The sequence below is a fragment of the Molothrus ater genome, chromosome 1 (assembly GCF_012460135.2).
Source record: "Molothrus ater isolate BHLD 08-10-18 breed brown headed cowbird chromosome 1, BPBGC_Mater_1.1, whole genome shotgun sequence".
Taxonomy (NCBI): domain Eukaryota; kingdom Metazoa; phylum Chordata; class Aves; order Passeriformes; family Icteridae; genus Molothrus; species Molothrus ater.
The window spans coordinates 22,618,313-22,640,161 of NC_050478.2; the positions used below are offsets into that span (position 1 = coordinate 22,618,313).

The 21,849-nt window shown below is 36.5% G+C and overlaps 1 protein-coding gene across 1 annotated transcript in view; it reads left to right on the plus strand.

The window, feature by feature from the left end:
* The window catches only part of ZNF804B (zinc finger protein 804B), a 226,460-nt gene that overhangs the window by 193,190 nt on the left and 11,421 nt on the right, over positions 1 to 21,849 (plus strand). Inside the window, 1 exon segment of the mRNA XM_054516365.1 lies at positions 841 to 984. Coding sequence (XP_054372340.1) covers positions 841 to 984 — 144 coding nt within the window.

Consider the following 21,849-nt stretch of genomic DNA (forward strand, 5'->3'; position numbering starts at 1 on the left):
GTGCATTGATTTGAGCTTAGTAACTTCTGGTTCCTATGTTTGAAATTTTCTCTTTTTTACCTAATATTATGTGTTGAATTGAAGTGTTTGACTCTCCATAGCACTCACTTGTGTCAGTGGGGAGATATGGAAGGCAACTATGTAGGAACTAATTGTGTTTTCCCTGTTTTCAGCTGTGTTTGCATGAGCCTGGGCATTAGATAATGCTCTCCTCAGTGGCTGTGGCCTGTGTCAGGCAAGCAAGAGTTACTTTAACTTTGGTCAGGCTGGATGGTGTGTCCCTTCATGCACATGTTGGGAAGGGCAGGGAAGAACAGAAAAGGCTCTTGCAGAGGGGGCTCTACTCCAGGGAAATCTCAGCCAGCCATAGGAATCTGCTGCCGGGCCCAGTGAATATTCCATAGAAGTCAGAAAGCAGAACACAAAATAAAATCTGCCACAAAGCAGATTAAACCAGTTTATTTGTTGTGAGCAACAGTACCTGAAAGAGCAGATATTGGGGCAATCTGGGGCTGAGTTAACAGGGTGACACTGGGGGCTTACTTGTTCTTCACTGCTCAGCTTTGCTGCCCAGGGGCGAGGCAGTATCCTGGTGCTATTCCTCTGCACCCTGTTCCTCTCTACTTACAGCAGAACCTATGATGAGTAGTAAGAACAATTCCCCAAGAAACACAACTCTTTTAATGAATCCCATTTAAGACCAAAACCTGCTTAGCATGTTTGGGATGGAATCTGGTGCTCCAGCTGTCCAGGGCTTGCAATGTGCCTGATAAAAAGAGCTGCTGAGGCAGGAGTTCACGGTCTCAGGTGAAGAGCCTCCCTTTGCTTCTGCCTTTGCAGGACTACGCTGAGAAGGAGAAAGCTGCAGCTAAGGCCCTGGAGGATGTGAAGGCTAACTTCTACTGTGAACTGTGTGACAAGCAGTACCACAAACACCAGGAATTTGACAACCACATCAATTCTTATGACCACGCTCACAAGCAGGTAAACCTGATAAATGTCTTGCATGTTACAACAGTCTCTCTTCCCTCCTCATTGATTATAGGAGGTTTCTAAATTCACCCAAGTAGAAGACAATTCATCATTTGATGTTTTCAACTTTAACATGCTACTTTCCATTAAAATAAAATGGAAAATATTCACTTTTATCACAATTTCTTTTAAGCTACTCTGACTGAAAGACCTCCAGCTGTAGCTTTAGATACATGCTTAATACTGATGTCAGGACTTAATTTGATAAATTTAAATGTGGAATTACTTACAAAACCACAGGCAGGGGGAAAGACCACTTCCTCAAACGACAAGGTCGTTCTTTTGACCCTCCCAGTCACAGAAAAGCCTCTATTCTTCATGCTTTTATCAGAAGGCATATGACCATGCTATTTCAAGCTGGTTGTGCTGTTTCAAGGGCAAAAATTAATTTTGTCTATTTTTTTTTAAAGCATCTCTTTCTGGCATTAAAATCTATGTCTCATAATTTTTCTCAGGCAAAATACATTTTTCCTTGCATACAGAACGATATAAAATAATCCTTGATGAGACATTGGATTCCTGGAAAAAGATAATAAATACTAATTTTTTATCACTTTTTTGGTATCAATTTTATCACATTTGTATGTGGTAGGTATATTTTACCCATATGTGCCTATTAACTTTATTTCCCGAGTCCCAGTTTTCCTCCAATTTTAGCAAAATCCATATTTCTATTAGCAAGATGAAAGGAAAATGCAATTAATTCATATAAGTACTTCAGAATTTAAAGAAAATGGTTTGTGAAGTCCAGGAGTGAACGTTTCTGAACCTCTGAAGCCAGAGATCACATCTGCTGACCAGGCAGGCTAAGCACATGCTACTGGATGCTGTAGGTGGATCTTTTTCTCCTGTATCTCTGCTAGTGCTTGCATTTAAGTGCTCATGTATAGTGTGCATCCAAGCTGCCAGGGAATTAGTGTCCTCTGTGTGATCACACTTGTGGGTTCATGAGGGTCAGGAGCTACCTCAAAAATATGTGAAACCATTAGAAGTTGCAGGTATTTCTGAAGAGAGTATTAGAAATAATAATGTTGAATAAAATGAGCAATGCTAAAGGCAAAACTCCTAGGTCTCCCTGAAAGCAATCTTATTGTCTTCTGCAGTATCACAGAGGATGTAAATCACCCTGGAATTTTCTGTGTGCATCTATCACAGCACTTCATTAAAAAACTGCCTAAGGTCTGCCCACACATCAAATGCTGAACCATCCTGCTGAATTCAAGCACCCCAGGCAGCTATCCATGGGTAATAATGGGACTCTTTTGTCCCAGCACTCCCAAACCAGAGTTATGTGCTTATGTATTAAATCAAAAACAATTCCCCTCATCACCATTCTTTTAATTAATCCGTAATTTTTTTTATAATAATACAAAACAAATGCTTTTCCAGATCCTAAACCTGTGACTCTAATCCCTATAAATCCCCATTTGCTGCACACAAGATTTTTTCACCTTTCAGCTGTTTTTTTAAGTCATCAGAAATGCATCTGAACTCAAATGGAGCCATTTGTGCTCTTTCCTCTTCACACGCTCCCCCTGCAAAAAGCAGTTTATGCTAAATCAAACAGCCTGCTTCATGCACCAACTATGATTGGGTTGTTGGGCAGGGGAGGTTTTTGGCAAGTTTCTGTTATAAAAGGGCTTGTTTAAGCAATAAAACTCTTCTTAATTTTCAGATAAATTTACTGCTTTAAAAGCTGCCAGACATATAGTGCTGGAAACTAAGAGTCTGCACAGAAATGCACGACACATACTGAATATCAACTGGCAGTGCAAGCTCACCTCATCCTGCCCTTTCAGATGTAGTTCAGAGGCTCAGTTAGTGCAGGATTAGCTAGATACCCTCCTGATGTGACAGGGTAATTCAGTCTCTTCTCCCCTCTCACTTCTTACCTGGTCAGCCAAGTCTGGAAAAAGAATTAGTTTGCCTCTAGGAATAGTGTAGGTGTTTACTCCGACTTTTTATAGTCAGTCACAGAAAAGCCTCTCTTCATAATTTCATCAGCATAATCTTAAAAAAAAAAATTTAAAAGGTTAATTTATGGTTTCGTGTGGGTTTATTTAGCTTTGTTTCAAAATGTTTATTCTGGGAGGGACATTAGCCAACACAAGAGCTTCTTCCTCTGAAGGTATGTTTTCTGTTTCACAGCAGTAATTTGAGGGTAGCTTTAGTAATCTGCTTGGATATGTTCTAAACATCATTCTTCTAATGGAGAGTAAATTAAAATGAGACACTCTTTGCATCTCAGTAACAATACAGTATACTCCTCCCATGTGATTTCCCATTTAAATGCTACTACTTCACAATTTGTATTAAAGTGGAAATGAGGTTTAGAGAAGATAGTAAGGCAGAAAAAAGGATATTGCACTGAGTGCTTAATCATGTCTTTTGTTTGTCTTCCAGAGGAAACAGATTTTATTCAGAGAATTGTGGCTTTAATCTCCAAATATTGTGGTTTCATAAAATTAATTTTGCAATCCATTTTCTTATAGATGATTTCAACCAGTTGTTATAGCAGGAAGTGCTGAGTCCTGGACCCAGCAGCTGGCATACCAGCCATTGCCCTCCCTGTCCTCAGAGGCTGCAAAATGTTTTGATGGCAGTCTGGCCTAGTTTGCATAAATGGTCTTTCTGCTGTCTTTCTGTGTTAGAATATTCTAAAACAGTATACTCAGACATTGCCTCTCTCTCTCTCTCTGCTTGCTACATACCTTCAAATTTATAGGCATAAAAATATGATGTATGTGTACATATATATGCATACAATTTTGACAGCCCATCAAAGATCAATGCCTCTGTCTTCATTATCTTCTAACACTATAATGATCCTAGAGAGTTCTAATATTATTTATCTATTTTTGAGTAACATTTTCCCACTATTAAGCAATTCTTATTCCTTTGGTCGTCTTGTCAGCATTAGTCTCAACATCTTTCCTGACACACTACAAGAATTTTTCATTGATATTACCTGCTATTGGAAATTAATTTCTTTCAGAGCACTGCTGGATAAAGCGAACACAGAAAATCTGTCTGATTGGAAGTTTGCACTTCCACCCAGCTTTACCTGAGCCCTGTGCTGTTAAACCTGATACTTAACAAGGCTGGGGCAGGAGTGGGAGTGACTTTCCTGGGAGAACCTAATCTTTCATCTCTGTACAGCCCTGTGCATGCATCTCTCATTGGCCTACCACATATCAGCTAACCCACTTGAAATCACGGCTTTTTCCCTTTGTGTTTTATTCCTATGACTTTATGAAGTCAGGGGCAGCAGTCAGGGGGAGCAGCCTATTTGATAAATCTGAGTTTCTCTCCTCAAGCATCAAGGTGAAGGACGCTGGCCCTCGCTTGCTCGCTGTGCTCTCTGCAGCAAAAGTTAACGGCATCAGAACAGGGTACCTGGGCTCTGCCAAAGCTCTCTGAACACTGAAAAGCAAAAGGGTCCTGGTGAGAATTCATTTTAAAGTGATCAGGATGTAGAGAAGCAAGATAGGCTGCCACCTGAAAAGGTAATTTATGTAGGAGTAGGTTAAGCTGAAAATAATGTACAGGTGTAGTTCTTTTTAACCATGTTTTGTGTGTCTTTAAAATGAAGCCAAAGTTGAGCAGAGATGTCTATTTGGTTGGCATTATAAAATGGAATCTTTTAATAAGTCCAGGTCATGCACAGTATTCATGCATTCAGTTAACAACAAAGTAGTTGGAGTTTTCAATTTTTTGCATAAATAATCCTTAGCAATGAGCAAGGCTTTTAGATGTCAGCAAATGAGAAAATCACAAATCCGTTCCATGTACTGCAATATAATAATTATGATGATAAAAAAATAATAATAATAGCTAGAAGCAGCAATGAAAAACAAGACTGTATTGCCATCTTGGGGTTTCTGATGACAAAGCAAGCCTTTAGTTTTGTTGTCAGAATTTAACCATACAGTTAAATGCATCACACTCTCTCCTGTGATAAAAAATGCACAAACTAAAAAACCCATAAAAAGCACCCCACAACATAAATTTTAGTGTCCTTGAAGCAGACAGTACTAAGTAAGCGAACAGAAGTTTCATTCTACTCTGGTTTACATGAACATACCTGTATTTCAGTATTTACATCCATGCATACTAGCATTTGGTTGTATTTTTGGCATGAGAAACTGATTTAGTGTGTACAGCTGTTGGCACTTACTGTTAAGCCTTTATGGTGCTTGTGGATTTAAACTCTAATTCAGACAGAGATTTAGTTCCTGTTAAACTTCAAAGCTAGCAAATATGCTTACATTTTAGCTAGCATTGCTGCTGCCACCCAGAAAATGTACTGATAAGTTAACTCAGAGAAAGCTCCAGGAATGAGTATAAATGCTGAGATCTTGTTAGTTCATCTTGAGGGTATTTTTTCCAGCATCTCTGTGTTTATTGGAGGAAAAGTAAGTCATGTCTTTTGCTGCCAAGGTAAACCTGTATTACCCAAACAATTTTCATTTGGAGGAAAAATAACTGGTTTGGCAATATCTGAGGAATTTCACCTTAGGATCTGGATGTGGGAAATTAGGCAAAAGTGTTAAGAAAGCTTTTTGTGGGCAAAGGAATGCATATTCAGCTGTAAGAGCACAGTAATCATAGACAGGACTACACCAGCATGAAGGTCCCCTACTACATGTGCTTGTGTAGTCTCTGCTTTTTTCCCTTGGAAAATAGGTGGGCCCACTGGTCCTCTGGTGCTCCCATGAGGACTACAGGTCCTTCCCTGTAGTCCCTGCTCCTGTCCCTCTGCATCAGGACATTGGCTTTTAAAGGGATGACCCTTGAAAAGCAGGAGACTGGCCCTGACTTTGTAGGGCCAATTGCACATGGGTCTGTACTCTGTGGCCTCTTCAAGAAACAACCTGAGAGGTAAAAGACCTCATAATTTCTTCCTTTCAGTTAGCAAGTGGTGCTGTCATCAGGATTCTGCTCCTGTAACTCACAAAAATCACCTTGGTTTGATGCTTGTCAAGAAACACATGCATACTTGTAATAAAACTTTCATATTCCTCACATCCTTAGAAAGATTAGAAAAAAGAAGTCAAACAAGAGAAACAGTAATATGGTGGTAGATTCCCACAAACAGCTGGTTTATAAGTGGATTTGAAGTGATGCAAGAATTTTGTATATGTCATAGTTACTGTCCTCTTTACTACCAATGAATTTCTATGCTGCAAAGCAACTATCACATACACAAATTTCTATATGTGTGCAATTTAGAGGGTGTAAAATTAGGCCCTGTCCTGAAAACTTTGAACTTTCTAAGAGGTAGCCCTATAAGCAGCGCCCTCAAAAAATAAAATATTTAAATGCATAAAATGAAGGAAGCTCGTATGTTTTACAAGAGAGGGGTGTTAGAAATGAAATTACATCAGAATATTGACATTATGATTCAATGCAGTCTACAGTTTCACAGATTTTTTTCTACAAAGCATTCTTTAATTTCAGTGAAATGTCTGCTTATTTCTAACTTTAGACAAATCTATTACCAGTTTATATTTTAACTATCTCTGCTATACAATTATTTAGAATGATCACCTTGTCCAATAAAACATTTGTTATACTTCTGCTTCTTTGCAACACTTTTTTTTTCCTCTTGAATTTGGGGTTATGGATGCTCTCAATTTTGCTTTATTTATTCATTAATCTGCAATAGAAATAACAATTTTCTGTGCTCTATCCTTTTAAGCACCTCTTTCTCTTCCCTTGGATACAGCATACTCTTGACATTTCTAGTCTAGTCCAGATTCTTTTTATATGAAGACCAAAGTTAAAAGCAAATAATTAATTTCTGTAGTCCATCCTATCATTTCAGTGTCTTTTTGCCTTAAAGACACTATTTCTTGCTCATTGTGAAATTAGAGATTTTCTTGTTGCTACTTATTCCTATGCCATTTATTACATTCTTTAACTTCTGTTATAGCTTCACACTTTCTTAGCTGTTCTTCATACACTGATTTTTCAGTGTATATTCTTGTTCATACTTCCAAAAATTACTTCCACTCTGACTGTAACTCTTCCCGAAGAGCAAGTTTTTTGATAGTTTCTTGCTGAATAGTTATGCTTTTCTCACACTGCCTTTTCCATAATTAAAAAGTTTTTCTCACTCTTTCAGAATTTTTTCCTGTGAATTAACCCCATCCATCCATCATTCTTGTATCTAAACTAGTTTTGATTACAAACTAGATTACCTAATGGTAGGGGATTGTTAGATACAGAACTGATTGTGGTGCTTATAATAAAGGTTTACAAACACTTTGTGTTTCAAGAACAATCTTTCCCTTGCCCTTGGTTATTGGGCTGAAATTTTGCTTATGGATGACAAGATTTAGCAAATTAACAGTAAAAATACATAGTATTTGCAAAGTCAAGAATAAAGAAGTGAGAAGGCTTCAGAATCAATACTTTTGGGACACCCTAAAGTGATATTTTTATGGATCTGCCCTTTAATGAAATCTTTAATCTGAGGTTGCATATTGTCTTCAGTGAGGAAACATCCCTGACTCAGTACTGAAGATGGACGGTACTTTAGAATTTAATACCTTTTGTGCAAGGGATGCAGCTGCTGTCTACAAAAGAACTGATGATGTGGAATGAGAGGGAAACAGAAGAACATGTGGGTTTGGGAAGCAATTATGGAAATAGGTGAGGACAGAAACTGCTACAACAGCAAGGCTTGCAAATATCACTAAGAAATTAGAAGACAAGGGAGAAGAAAGAGTTACAAGATAAGAAGGACCAGGAGAAATAATCAGTAAATGATGAGAAATACCAGGATAAAGCACAGCAGGAAACTCTCAGTGTCAGCCACTTAGCACCACCAATGTCTAAATCATTACATTTAGAGATGAGGAATTGAGTGAATAGGCCACATTTCATGACTCTAATTCTGTTAAATAGAGTACCATAGATATTGTATTGGCACACAGTGTTGCATTGAAAAAAATACAAAGGACTTACACAACATAAAAAATGCTGGGCTCTGGAAAAAAAGCAAAAAATGGAATGTATAATGCTGTTTTCATATACATTTTCATCTTTTACTACTGCTAGATAATATAAGACTAAAATTTCCTTGTTCTGAATGCTTTTTTTCTGTTGTTTAGAGAGAGAGATATCCTGCCTTTCAAAAACCATGTTTGCATCACATCTGCTGTGCTTCTGAGCACCTGCAATCCAGCAATTTTGAAATGCTGAAGTAGCAGCTCAGGGGAACAGACAATCAGGTTGTGTCACATAACAGAAACTAATGCAAATAAGGGTAACATAAAGCAAAACAGGATGACATCAGCATTTAAGTATTAGTGTACAACATAAGCACAAAAGCAGGACATAAACAATATGATAATTCTGTGGTTTCAGTGAACTAAGAACATTTATTTTCCCAGTTTGAAATTTTCTTAAAATGAATGCTTGCTTTATAATATCATGCAATATTTTCTTAAATGGTGTGAGGGCAGGCTTGTATTTCTAGGTCTGGTAGAGAGAAATGCCTCAGCTGCAAACCAAAGTGCATGTACCAGAGTAGCTCCAGAGCAGCAGAAGCAGTATTAGCAAATACCACTGAGCACACTCTGGTGATTAAGAGTGACTCGAGGCAACACATTCCAAAGAAATGTCACCAGAAACAATTCTTCATTTTAAACTTACCAGTCTGTGCAGATCAGTGAGCTTTAAAGAACTGTTAAACCTGCTGCCCTGCCAATGCTCTGCTGTTTTCTTATTACTCAGTGATAAAGTAAATAAATTGGCAGTATTCATCCTTTTTAAATTGCATGTTACTTAGAATAATGAGATTCCTTTCATCATTAGCCCTCAAAAAATTCTTGCAAATAATGCAGAGCTTCTTTTAAATTTAATGTCTTGATAAGCTAAATTGTTAAATGCTAGATGCTATGGAATTACATTTGGTGTTCTTTAGAATGAATGCTAATTAACATGTAAATTAGCAATTTAACCCTCTTTAAATTGGAAAAAAAAACCCATGGGACAACTAATTTCATAGTTGTTAATGATGGTCCAACGACTGTAGAATTTTTCTTAAGCATTTCATTATATAAGGAATTACAAAAGTGTACTATCTGGTTTTGGCATTTAAGAATAGCAATAACCAGAATGTCAGTTAGAGGAAGTGCTTTTCATTAATGCCTGTGTTATTGTTCTTTCTGTTCTTCTCGATGGTATACTTTTTAATTACTAAAGTTTTAAAAGTAATTTTCCTAGCAGTAGGAATGGTTGATGCAGTATAATGGATGGCTTATTAAAATAAGCAAGGAATTGTAAGGATTACGTTTATAACAAAACCAAAATGATGATGCCGAGCCACAGAAAAATACAGAATTACCCCTCAAGCCATCATTTTAGATTTTAATTTTGTACAATAAATCCTCACTCAGAGCATGAAGGAATACATTCTTCTTCAATTATATTTAGACTAAAGGTCCAGTTTACCTGGTGGAAACTCAGAATCTCTGGTTCAAATAATTTTCCATTGCTTCAAACTTTGCTCCCATTAAGATTACAGACATAATCCCAAAACTAAATTAATTAAAACATTCTCTTATAACTGTTTTAACATGGCAATGATAACTGAAACCAAAACCAAAAAATTGAAACAGAAGACTTTCTGAAACATTCCATTAAAATTAAAAAAAAAAAAAAAGAAAAGGTTTTGACCAGGTCATACTTCTTTATCCTAGTGCATAAAAAGAATTATCAAAATCAACAAACTCCTCTTTGGTTCTGAGTTCTGAAATGCTAATACACATAGTACGTAGAATATGACTTAATTAAATGATCTAGGCATGTAGAACCTAAATATTTATGTTTAGATTATTATTCCCTGTTAACCTTTAGAAGAGCCAGACTGAAGTCATGTCTGTGTTATTTAATAAATAAGATAGATTATCTTGGGTGTTGTTATCCTTTTAAACATCTCTGTATTCAGGGATACAGAATTTTTCCACTTTTAAAATACCAGATATTATACAAAGGCAGAAGAAACAGAATAAACAGAATTTGTTCTATCTACTTCTATGTAAAATGTTACCATTCATGTGAAATGTGCTCACAATGAGCTAGCAAGAGCTGGGCAAGACTGACTGCAGATGTACATTCCATTTCTTGTGCCAGCTTCAGAGCACTGGCAAATATTACATAATGCTGTGTATAGGCCACATATTTTGCACAGTTGGTTGGGTTTTTTGTGATAAATCAGTAGATCTGGAATACTTGGTGTCATTTTAAGGTCCAGATCTACAGTGTCTACAAATAGTGAGGTGAGAGAGGCAAAGCACTGCCAGGTGCTGTGATTGGCTTTGGTGACCGTGTGCTCACAAGTACTTGAACTCATATTTCTGGAATGACTTTTAGAATAAGGTATTATCCTTAATCAACCAGATTAAGGAAGCTGTTCCACAGGATATGCCACCTCTCTACATATCTTACCTGAGGCAGTCCTGTGCCATAATCAGCTTTTTGGAAATAGAGCAATTAGCTGTCACAGCAAAATGTTAAATGTTCACAGAAAAATTACATTTCTCTTGGCTTCTGCATAACTTTTGAACTTGCTGATAACTTTCCCTCACCTGAAAAAAATGATAATACTTTTAATCCCATTGACATACACAAGGTATGTCTGGCTCTATAAACAACTGTCTAGAATTTTCTATCTATTCCAGTTCTCTTCATTTTTAAACACCTTCTTGCAAGCAGTAATTAATATGCAAGAATGTAGCTGCACAATTGATTCCTTCGGAGCTTTAAGTGATGCTTATCAGCTAGGTTTGTGTTCAAGGAACCTTACAATGTGCCTTGTACCTCTTTAAGGGGCATTCCTAGCAGAAACAAATATTTTAAAGCAAAATAGAAACATATCTGTGCATCACCAAGACAGCAGTAAAAAGGGTGAGATTAGTCATTTATCATCCTTACTTAGTTAAATGCATTAACATATTTTAATATGTCTCTAAGGAAAAAATAAAGGAGGTAACCCAGACTGATTATCATTTCACATTTTTTACAGTTTTATGATAATTAGGTTTTATCAGAAATAATTTAAAATGTGAGGGCTCTTTAAGTATCTTCTCAGATTAAATTTCAAGGGAATGAATAGAGAAATGTAGGTGACATGCATGTGAATACCAAACAAATGTACTAATGCAGGTGATGGGACAGTAAAAAATACATATTTCTTGAAAATAAACCAAACCAAAACCAAACCAAACTAAGCCAAACCAAATCAAAAAAACCTAAATTCTAATTTTTCAGGAAATGTTTTTAGAGTAGAATAGTTACTCAGGAATGTGATAAGATCAATCTATATTTCATACAGAAAGTTTGCACCATTTAGTTTCAAACAATTTGAAATGGTTCATAAAGATTGACTTTGCTTCTGGGTGTTACTTTAGAAAAATAAATTTCAAAATTTCTTGTAAGGAATGTAATAATACTTTCATAATCTTAATTATAACATAACCACACCTTTTGTTTGTCATTCTTGAGATACAGAAATTTTGAAAACTGCAACTTTGGGACATTATTTTGCATTGCTGTTTAGATGCATTAACATCTAGACACTTGATAATTTCATTTTTCATATGAGCTTTCCAAATTTTATCTCCCCACTAAGACTAAAAATTAAAGAAATCCCAGATATCAAAGTTTTCTGCATAGCAGAAATTCTAGTCTGTTAAAGACTAGAATTATATGTAAGTATACAGGAATTGACCGACACCCCCTGGAACTCTGTGACATACTTCATGCTTATAGTTAGCATTTCTTGGCTTGCTTTCAGCTCTTAGCATGTTGATGGATTCCAAGTACTGCTTCCTTCAAAAGAGACACCTAAATACTTGTGTTGAAAAGTCACATTCCATTGATGTGTGTTTACACTTTCCATTTAGGATATGTGGTAACCAGCATGGTACTAAATCATTTCTGGCAGAAGAAAAACTGAGTATGGCTTGTGTTCTGAACCTGCCCTGGATCTCCTGTCTTAGCCCAGATTGTGTGAATATCAAATCATAATTAACTGAGAAACTACAGTAATACCATGTTTGGGGGTAAACCAGTGCAGTTTATTAAGGAACATAATCTCCCCAGGCAAGTGGTCACAGCAGCAAGCCTGGGAGTTCAAGAAGTGTTTGGACAATGCTCCCAGGCACACTCTCAGGTGTGAGCCTTGGGGTGTCCTGTGAAGGGCCAGGACTTGGACCCAATCATCCGGCTAAGAATATTCTGTGATTCTGTGATAGTTACCAATATTTGCATACAGAAATATGGCCTAAAAGGTACAATTGCCTAAAAGGTACTCACCTTTCAAAAGAAATCCAGAATATTCCGATTAGTCCCATCTTTACTTCAAAGCAACAATTAGTTCTTCTCATTGGCTCATAATGACCATCTTTTCTATGTTACTTTTATGTAATTTGATTCTGACTTACACCAAACATTCAATTCATTGACATAATCTTGGCTCTCAAGAACCTATGTCAGATTCTGATTTCCTTCCCATTTTGAAATTTAGCACACCATAATGTGAATTTTCTTGGTTAAAAAAAATGGGGAAAAAAATTGAGATTCTGGCTTTCAGTTTGATGATAATGAGAAATTGGAACAGTACACATGTCAAACACCAAGTCATAGCTTAAGACATCTAAACATGGAGTGCATCAGAAGTATACAGCAATTGTTATAGAAATTTTGTTATATTCAGGGAAATGAGCAATGTTTTTTCTTATAGAATTCTTTTTATTGTTGCAGAAGGTATCTCTAAAAGCTAAACCTATACATTTTTTCAATACATGGAAAAACAATCAAGTTTTTTCAGAAATTAAAATTATAACATTTAATCCAGCTATCTTACTTTTCCTTGTCTCCAGAACAGTTTCAAGTATTGTTTTAACTCACCTAGTCTAAAGAATTTGAAACCACTATCACCATATTGTATCTATATTTGTGCATATTTTAAGATGCTTCTTTTTCATTTCAGTACATGTACTCACAGTATTTCTCTTTTTTTGAAAGATATAATTAAAATCCAGGGGTGTAGAAAAGTATGGATTGCTGGGATAAAAAACATGGTATAAATAAAAGAACAACTTTGAATTTTACAGGAATGAAAATTTCATGGGAAGGAGTAGTAAAGCTTGCTTAAAAGGTTCTTTGTGTCAAGTGATAGGAAAGAATTTGAAAGTGACATAGTATTTCAGAAACAGTGAATGATAGTTCATCTTTTGACTCTTAAACAGGCTCATGTCCACATGAAAAACTAGATGTGTTTATAGCACCATTTGATGTAAGAGTAAACAGACATTATCTGGAGCATGGCTAAGAGGATAACATTAAATGTTACCTCCCATAACTCCAGAACTCCAAATAGGTGGGTAAGAGAAGTAGTACAGGATTGCTCTTATAAAAGTACATCACGTTCATTTCTACTCTCTTCTCACAGAGCAGTTTCTAGAATACTGTTAAAAATTTTTAATTATGGCATCACAATTGAAGTGGGTCAAGTTTCAGCTCAGTGACATGTAGCACACCAGTAAGTTCAAGGGGACAAAATACAAATCACAAGCTGCAAATAAATATTTTAAGCACATGGTAATAAAAAGGGAGCTAGATATGACCAACATCTCTTCGCCTTGATAAACTGGAAAATTAGGGCAAAATCTTCATGGTTTGGTCATCTCTTTCTATGACACACTGAATTTGCTTAAGAAGTACCTTATTGCTCTTGTCATTTCAGAAGGAAATTCTGTTTAACTGAGAAGAGAGATGGATAAGCCAAGTAGATGGAAGAAAGGAGACTAACATCAAAGGAGAGAACACACAATAATAATGTGAGGCAAAATTTGGAAAATGATTAAATAAACTATAAAATATAATGAAAATAATCTTTTTAAATATCAGTACAATGTACTGGGATGTGTTCTCAGAAGGCTGTCTCTGATAATCAAAGGCTAAAGCAGGCTCTTGAATTATTATCCCTGAAAAAGAAAAACAACCAATCCCCCACCCCAAAAAAATAAAAAACAGCACATGTTCATCTTTTTCTGCAAATAAACCAGAAACTGGAACATAAACTGCTACTCCAATCCCATGCATGAAGAAATTAAAATTAACAGATCTTCCATCTGAATGTGCTGCCTCTGTGGGTCTCCCTTATGACAAGAATAGCACAAATACACTTCATCCATATTATGGGTCTCTAAAAATAATAACATATGCATTAAATCTGATCTTTAATCTATATCTTATTTTTAATCTATAATCTTTAATCTGTGTGTCTATGTTAGCATTATGATGATCAACACAGACATACGGGAAATAATAAAAGAGAATTGTATATAGCAAATGCAAATAAAATATTTGGATATATCTGTATATATAACAAACTATAACATAAACTTATTTTAGGAACTTAGTTTCATAAAGGTGAATGAGCTTGTAAAATGGGCTATGTGCAGAAAAAACAAACAGAAAGATGTGAGAGAGAACAAAGAAATTTCAAAGAGCACTTGGCAGATGGTTTAAGAACCCAAATCCCAGAACAGAAAAAGACCAAAGAGGTTATAAACAGCTAATCTCATTTAGAAGGAAAGTCAATTCTCTCTGTCTTAAATTTATAATAAAGGAGAGAAAGGAAAAATGGATGGTAAATACTATAAATCACAAGTTTAGAAATTGGAAAAGAAGTGATGGAGGAAGTAAAAGGGCAAAAGAAAAACCTGTAGTCATCAGAGGTGAGGGCAAGAAAGTTTCTGGAAATATATTGAGAACATAAAGTATCTTCTGGTCCAAATAGAAATTATTTACTTGTTAGCAGTGATATAAAGAAAAAAGACTATTCAAAACAGATTTCTGTTCTATACTTGGAACAATGCCAGATGACTTAGCCACATCCATTATGTTTAGGATGATTGTGAGGTACCACTCTTTTATCAATATTTAAGAAGGACCTTAAACAACACGTTCTAGAAATAAATATTTTTGTCTCAGCTGGTTCAGGCCATAAACTCCCCTAATATTTAATGTTTATTTTTAATGAGTCTCAGAGCACTAGAAGAAAAAGCATCAAGCTAGATGATGCCATGATAGGATTTAAAAGAATAAATAGGAAAATCTGTCATTTTGACATTAGTGCCAGGGAGAATACTGGCATGACTGATACAGATCTCTATAAAATGTTGAGGAATTTTAATGCAATTCATTTAATTTATTATGGATTATATAAAATAGCTTTGTCAAAGTAACTTTAATTAATTTATTTATCTGGATGTCCCCTATCTTATGTTAGTGAAAAGATTTGATTGGATGATTACAAAATTCCTTTGTGGTCTTTTCTGATTGAGCAAAACTGCAAGGAAATCTCATGTGTTAAAGCTCCTTTACTTGGAGCAGACAGTTTTTGTTATAGAATTGCTGCTAGATTCCTGGTTGCCTTTTACCATCCTACTCCAGAAGAGCTCAGTCTACTTTAAGCAAATACAAGAGAAATAATATTTTGGTTTAGACTGATTAAAAAAAAAAAAAAAGGTGCACTCTAAAATTGTTTTATAGCTAGCTATTATATCCTATTAAAAAAACAATGTCTTACTTCCTTCATATATTTGATGAGGCTTCTGCTTTAACTCCCTCCAGTATCCTTCACACACATTTGCCCAGTTTGTAACTTTTCATCTAAAGTTCAGTGGCTGGTGACTGTAAGCAAGGTTACATTTATCTCAAGGACATATTAAAATATTTCTTTTTAGTGATGGACTTGAAGTTCTCTTGCAGAGCTCTTCAAAGTCACCATGGGGTGGTTAAGTCAACTTTCCTCTGTGTAAACTATGAACACAGCACAATAATTTGGAAGAGGTTTATCTTTTATTTATATTTTTTATTTATTATATCTTCTGTTATTGTTCCCTCAGCTGCATCACAGTTACCAAGAATCAAAAATTAGGTTTATCAAAATTAGGTAAATCAAAATTAGGTTTAATTCAGGTGAATGACATTTTTTTTCAATGGGTGTACAAAGAGTTAGCGATGATAATTAAACATATATACCTGTAAATGTTGATTCAGTCTCCTCTTTGCTCTTTCCAAAATTCACTCCATCTCTCTATGCCTTCATTTATTTATTTGTAAAATGATATCATGGTAAGGATGAAGTTTTGTAAGAAATCTGAGATCTGGCTATGAAAAGCGTTATTTAAAATCCATGTATGGGCATTTCTACTGTCATTTGTTTTGCTCTTAAAACATTCTGACTGCATTGAAGAAAGTTTGAGGCCAGGTTTTGGACTCACCTGAGAATTCTGGGATAATTTAGACTCTCTTTTCATTAAAATGTTAGTGATTTTGCATTCTGCCTGCTACAATTAAAACAAAGAAAAACAAAGTGGTGAGACAGGCTTTAAAAACATGTGGAAAGTCTTAAATAATTTTAAAGTAAGATTACAATCAGTACAGAAATTTTTGAACGGCACTAGTCTTGCACAGGATCTGTAATGCCAGTTTCTTTGTTTTTAGCTGCTTAAAGGAGAAGGAAAAAGAAATAAAATATAAAAGATGATGGGTTTGGTCTAAGAGTGGTCCCAACACCCTGACCGGTGAGGTTATACTGAACTTGAAGGGAAGATAAAGACCCTGCCCCAAGTTTTTTACCATTGTAATGTGTTGATTTTTCTGGATAAATTGCTCTGCATTCCAAAGGGACACTAAATGTATCTAATCCAAGTACACAGTGTGCAGCCAGCTTGGTGGAGCCCATGACAATGTTTGCTGGAGCTGATGGAAACATGAGTGGGCAGCAGCTCAGGCTTCCACAGGAGTGAGTTGCTGGCACACAATGCATGTTCTGTCCTCTTCCCTGTGAAAACAGCCCCCAAATGCATCTGTTTCAACTTTATCTGGGGGATTCTTATGAGAAACACAATTGGATCTTTGAAAATGGAAAGCATCCACAAATGGATGCTTTCATCCAGAAATAGATGAAATCAGTTTAATTAGCAGGAATATTTTCAGGTCTGGTTAAACAGTAAGAGTTTCTCTGAAGACATGAAAAACAAGCCCTCCAAAGGGCCATCTGTAATTTATCCTTCAGGTTAGATCTGTGATCAGCATCTCATTCACTGATAGATGGATTCTCTAGGACATGTCTGAGGACTGAATTTTCCTCCCTCCTGCTGTTATCTCATTCCCTAATCCAATCAGACAAGGATATTTTTTTTTGTCTTCTCATTCACTTCCACTACCAATATTAAATCTGTTTCAGCTGGCTATAATAGAACATACTCTAACAAATAATTACTTGCACCCACTTCAAAGAGATCTGTAGCTATTTATGGGTAAAACAAATGAAAATCTCAGCTAGTTTTTGAGCATCATCTCTTATTGTTAATTTCTGTATATAATAGGTTTTCCAATTTATTTTTAGGATTTTACTTACCATAGTAAAGGCAAATTCTTTCATTGCTCTTTCCTCAATTTCACTTAGGAAGCTAACACTGTAAGCTTTACATATGGAGTTTAATTATACTCTCTAGTGACTATCATTCTCATTTGAGGGTTTGCAGTATGAAATCATTTTACAAATAATGCATTTGGTTCCAATGTTAGGGTTACAGGCAAGAGAATAATTACTGAAATTAACATTCTTTTCTTCCTCAATTAACCCTTCTATGGTGAATTTGGTTAGAACCTAATTAAGGAGCCTTTTTGCTGAGTGAGAATAAATCTTTAAAGCAAATCAAGCCCTCAAACACATTAGTTCAAGGACTTCAGTTCAAAGAAGGCTCTCTAAATATAACAGAAGACATATACACCTAGTATGGTACGTACATTTTTACCTGGGGCTGGAATGCATAATGAGTAGTTTGGAGGGTGCATTGTGAATGATATTCCAGAACAAAAACATTCTAAATGTAAGGGGAAAAATAATTTAATTTATTCTGAAATGACATTTTCTAGCTTAATACATAGAAAATTACTTTTTCTCAGATACCTTCTCTTCACATCCATGCAGTTACACTACTTGAAGAAGAAGAGGATTCGTTACTCAGAATAGTTGCAGCAACACTTCTTCTTCCCAGGATCTAAAGCATGAGAACCCCTGTAAAATCTACATAATGGCACTGCCCATGGCAGAATACTTAGGAGAAGTTATGCTGTCTCCCAGTACCATACTCCTATGGTCCTCAAATTGAGACACTTGCCAGTTAAGAATGAGGCAAAACAGTTGTTGAGTAGCTCAAATTCCTCCTCATTTGTTGTTACCCATTCAACACTCCTGTTTGCTTTCTTTATTTGGCAGTATGCTTTCTTTAACTCTTATTTTCCGGCTGATATTCCTGCTCTCCATATTATTCTTTTCATCCTTTGCCAAGATCAGTTCCAGCTTCACCTTGGCCTTCCTGACTGGTCCTTACACAGCTGAGCAGCATTGCTATACACTTCCCAGGACACCTGTCCCTGCTTTCACTACCTTTCCATTTCCTTCTTGCCCCTTATTTTGACCAGTAGGTTTTGATTCAGCCACACCCTTCTCCTTTCCTCTTACACCAAAGGATTGGTGTAACTTCCTCAAAGATCTGCCAGCTTGGTTCTGCTCCCTTGTCCCACAGGGCAGTTTCTCAGGTGGACCTATTGACTACACCTTTGATTCCTCTCACCATATTGCAGGGATGGCAATTTGCTCCTGACTTTCTAGCAGAGCAGTGGGATGCAGCTCCTCTGGTTTGCCACCCATGCTGTGTGCATTGGTGTAAAGGCACCTCAGCTGGGAGGTCAGCTGTGTCTCATTCATAAAGGAACACCCTGAAGAAAGTAGGATAGACACCTTTAATAACCTCTGTACACAATGAAAGGAAAGAGGTACTTTTCCATTCAACTTTATCCTTCTTGATTTAGGCAGCTGCTTTGAAAACAGGTGATTAGGTCCCTAAAGTTCTCATTTCTTTCCAGTGGTTATGAATAAAGGCATCTGAAGTTGATCAGAATAATAGCAATCCAGGAAAACATTTACCTGCACAGGGAAGAATAGAAATCAGGATCATAACTGGATAGAAAGTAAACTCAGTATTTCAAATGCAGACAGCAGTGAGTATTTAGCTGCTCATAGGTCAGTGCAAAGCAAGTACTGTCCCAAATAAAGTGACAATTTAAAAAAGAACAAAACACAACCCCCCAAACATTAAGAATGACAAGAAATTGCTAAATTACTGTTATTTGATATCTAGCAAAGGTAGGCAGTGAAGATGCCATTAACTCATTTAAATCTCCAGGTGATTCATATCAGAGTTCCAGGAGGAAAAGCATAGATTCAGCAGTTTTTGACTGAGTCTTAGACAGAACAACCAATGGGACTCCCAGCAGTTCTACAAGTAAATCTTTCCATGACAATGAACATTATTTTGTAGTCTTCTAATACTCTCTGGGGGTGTATATAAAAAAAGGAATGGTTTATTTTGAAATATGGAAATGTCCACCAACAAGTGTACAAAAAACTTAGAAAGAATAGAAAATTAGTCTAAAAAAGAAATATAACTGCATAACAATTATATTTGTAGCAGATGGAGAGAACACAAGAAAGCTATTAAATAAATAATATTTTATTATATGTGCCTGTATTTGCATGCCCATTTAAGTACCTAATTATGTGAAAAATGCAACTGCTGTGTAAAGAAGTGTTGATTTTCAAGCACACCTACTGAGCTTAGGGTTGTCATTCAGATATCTGCTCAATTGCTTGCTCTTGTACCCCACCTGCAGAAAATATCTGTGTGCTTGTCAGAAGTCTGGCACAGGTTATTAGTGAAGAAAACCAGGGCTTTGCAGGTTCAGCAGGCAGTCCCATGATCTATCCAACATAGCTGACAAATTTCATTATGACTCCTAACTAGAGCTCTGGCAGTGCAGCTTTGTTTTGTTTTGCTGAGGGGATGTGCAGGGAGAGCCCTTTCTCTCCTCAGACTGTAGAGCTTTGGATTTCTTGGATTTCAGCTCCAGTTGATGAGTTCTCTGCTATGCTTACCTATATTTCTTTTTTTTTTCTCTACTTCTCTGGCACTTGCTGCATGCCATTAGAGAGCAAAAAATACTGCTGGAACTCCTATTCTTAGTGTTGGTCCATTTGCTTTTTTGATTATCATCCTAACTGTCAAAGGAACGAAATGGCATTGCTTTGCAGTACTGCTCTCCATAGTTCTCAGTTTCACACTGTTCTTTGTTTCCTTGACAGGTAGAAACTGTTTCTGTTTTTCCTCATGAACGCTTATGTGTGATGCTGAACAGCTCACGGTGACAGCTAAAACATTGCAAGCTGCCCTAAAGGGCATTTCTCAAATGTGTTTCTTTGCCCTTTCTTCACATTGGACATGTTAATAAGGCTCAAGACTACCTATGTTTTTCTGTGGAGAATGGGATCTTTACAGCTTAAATATCTCTACACTCATGTAAATATTACCTAGGTGACAGAACATTTGGATTTTTTTGGGGAAGTTTCTTTGATTTCTTTTTTCAGCTTTGGCTTTAATGTATCATTTGCAAAGCTTTTTTTTCTTGAACCAAAAGTAACATTGTCCCACATATTCATCCATTTGACTTTAAATTGCAGACAGTGAGGTTGAGGGAATGGAATGCTATGTGACTGGCCTGGCAGGGGACAAATGAACAGTGAGAGAGGGCACGTAAAGGGACATGTAAAAGCTAAACATATAGGGAGCAACCATTTATTTCCAAGAAGGTGAAGTCTAAGAGCTTTAAAGAGGACTTTGCAGCTGTCCTGTTTTAGAGTCTAGTTCAATGAAGTACTGGATGTACTGGAAGTACAGCCCCAAGGCTGATATAAACTTTACAGAGAAACATACAGATTTGACAGACTGTAGATAGTTCTGATGAAATGATTAAGCTTTCATCAGGCACTAGGCAGCATGATGATTCTTGCTGGTTGGTGGTGCACCAGTTGCTCGAGCAACTTCCTGGCTTTCTCATCCCCATCCAACAGAGAGTGTCTGTGCAAAACCATCAGGATGGCTAAGAGACAGAAACCCATCTTAAGCTTCCTGAGGAGATGATTTGTGCACAGCCCAGCTCTCCCTGTCTCCAGATCAGTGCTCAAAGGCATTTGTCTTGGGGTCCAAAACGCTGAGAGCAAACAAAAATCTTCTGCTCTTAGTCTTCCAGCATTTATTTTTCTCTCACGGATGTTATCTGACTTTTTAAAAAATCCCAAACTTGAAGAACAGCTGATGTGACAGTGGTGAGAGATGCTCACTACAGCTTTCCAGCACTCTTCACAGAAAGAAATTACAGACCTTGTATGGCCTGTTTCCACCAAGTGTTTTTCCATGCCTCTCTGTCATATTATGTCTTTGCCACTAACTGGATTCTTTCATCTTAGCTGGACAAAAAAGAACCTGTCGTCTCTTTAGATGGTGGTTTTTATCCATTTGCTTTGTCATAATCTATTGGCAAAAGCTAGACTTCTCTCCAGAAAGCAGTTCTCTCATGCATTTATAATTTTCTTATAAATTATAAGAAAATTGGACCTCTACAAGCTGAAGACTCTTTGCCTTCAGCCCTGTTTTCTCAGAAGCAGGTGCTTGTTGGCCAGTGTACAGCTCTGTGCTGTGGCTAGACTGCTCCCCATACCTGAGCTGCAGAAATCAGTATTTGCTTTTACCATGCTTGCTCAGCCTTCAATTTATCCTACGGATGCATATTGACCTTCTGGGCCTGCTATAGTGAAACAACAGCATGAGATGATGGCAGTGATTTGGATGTTGATCTCTAGGTGCTGGTGGACAGTCAAGCAGG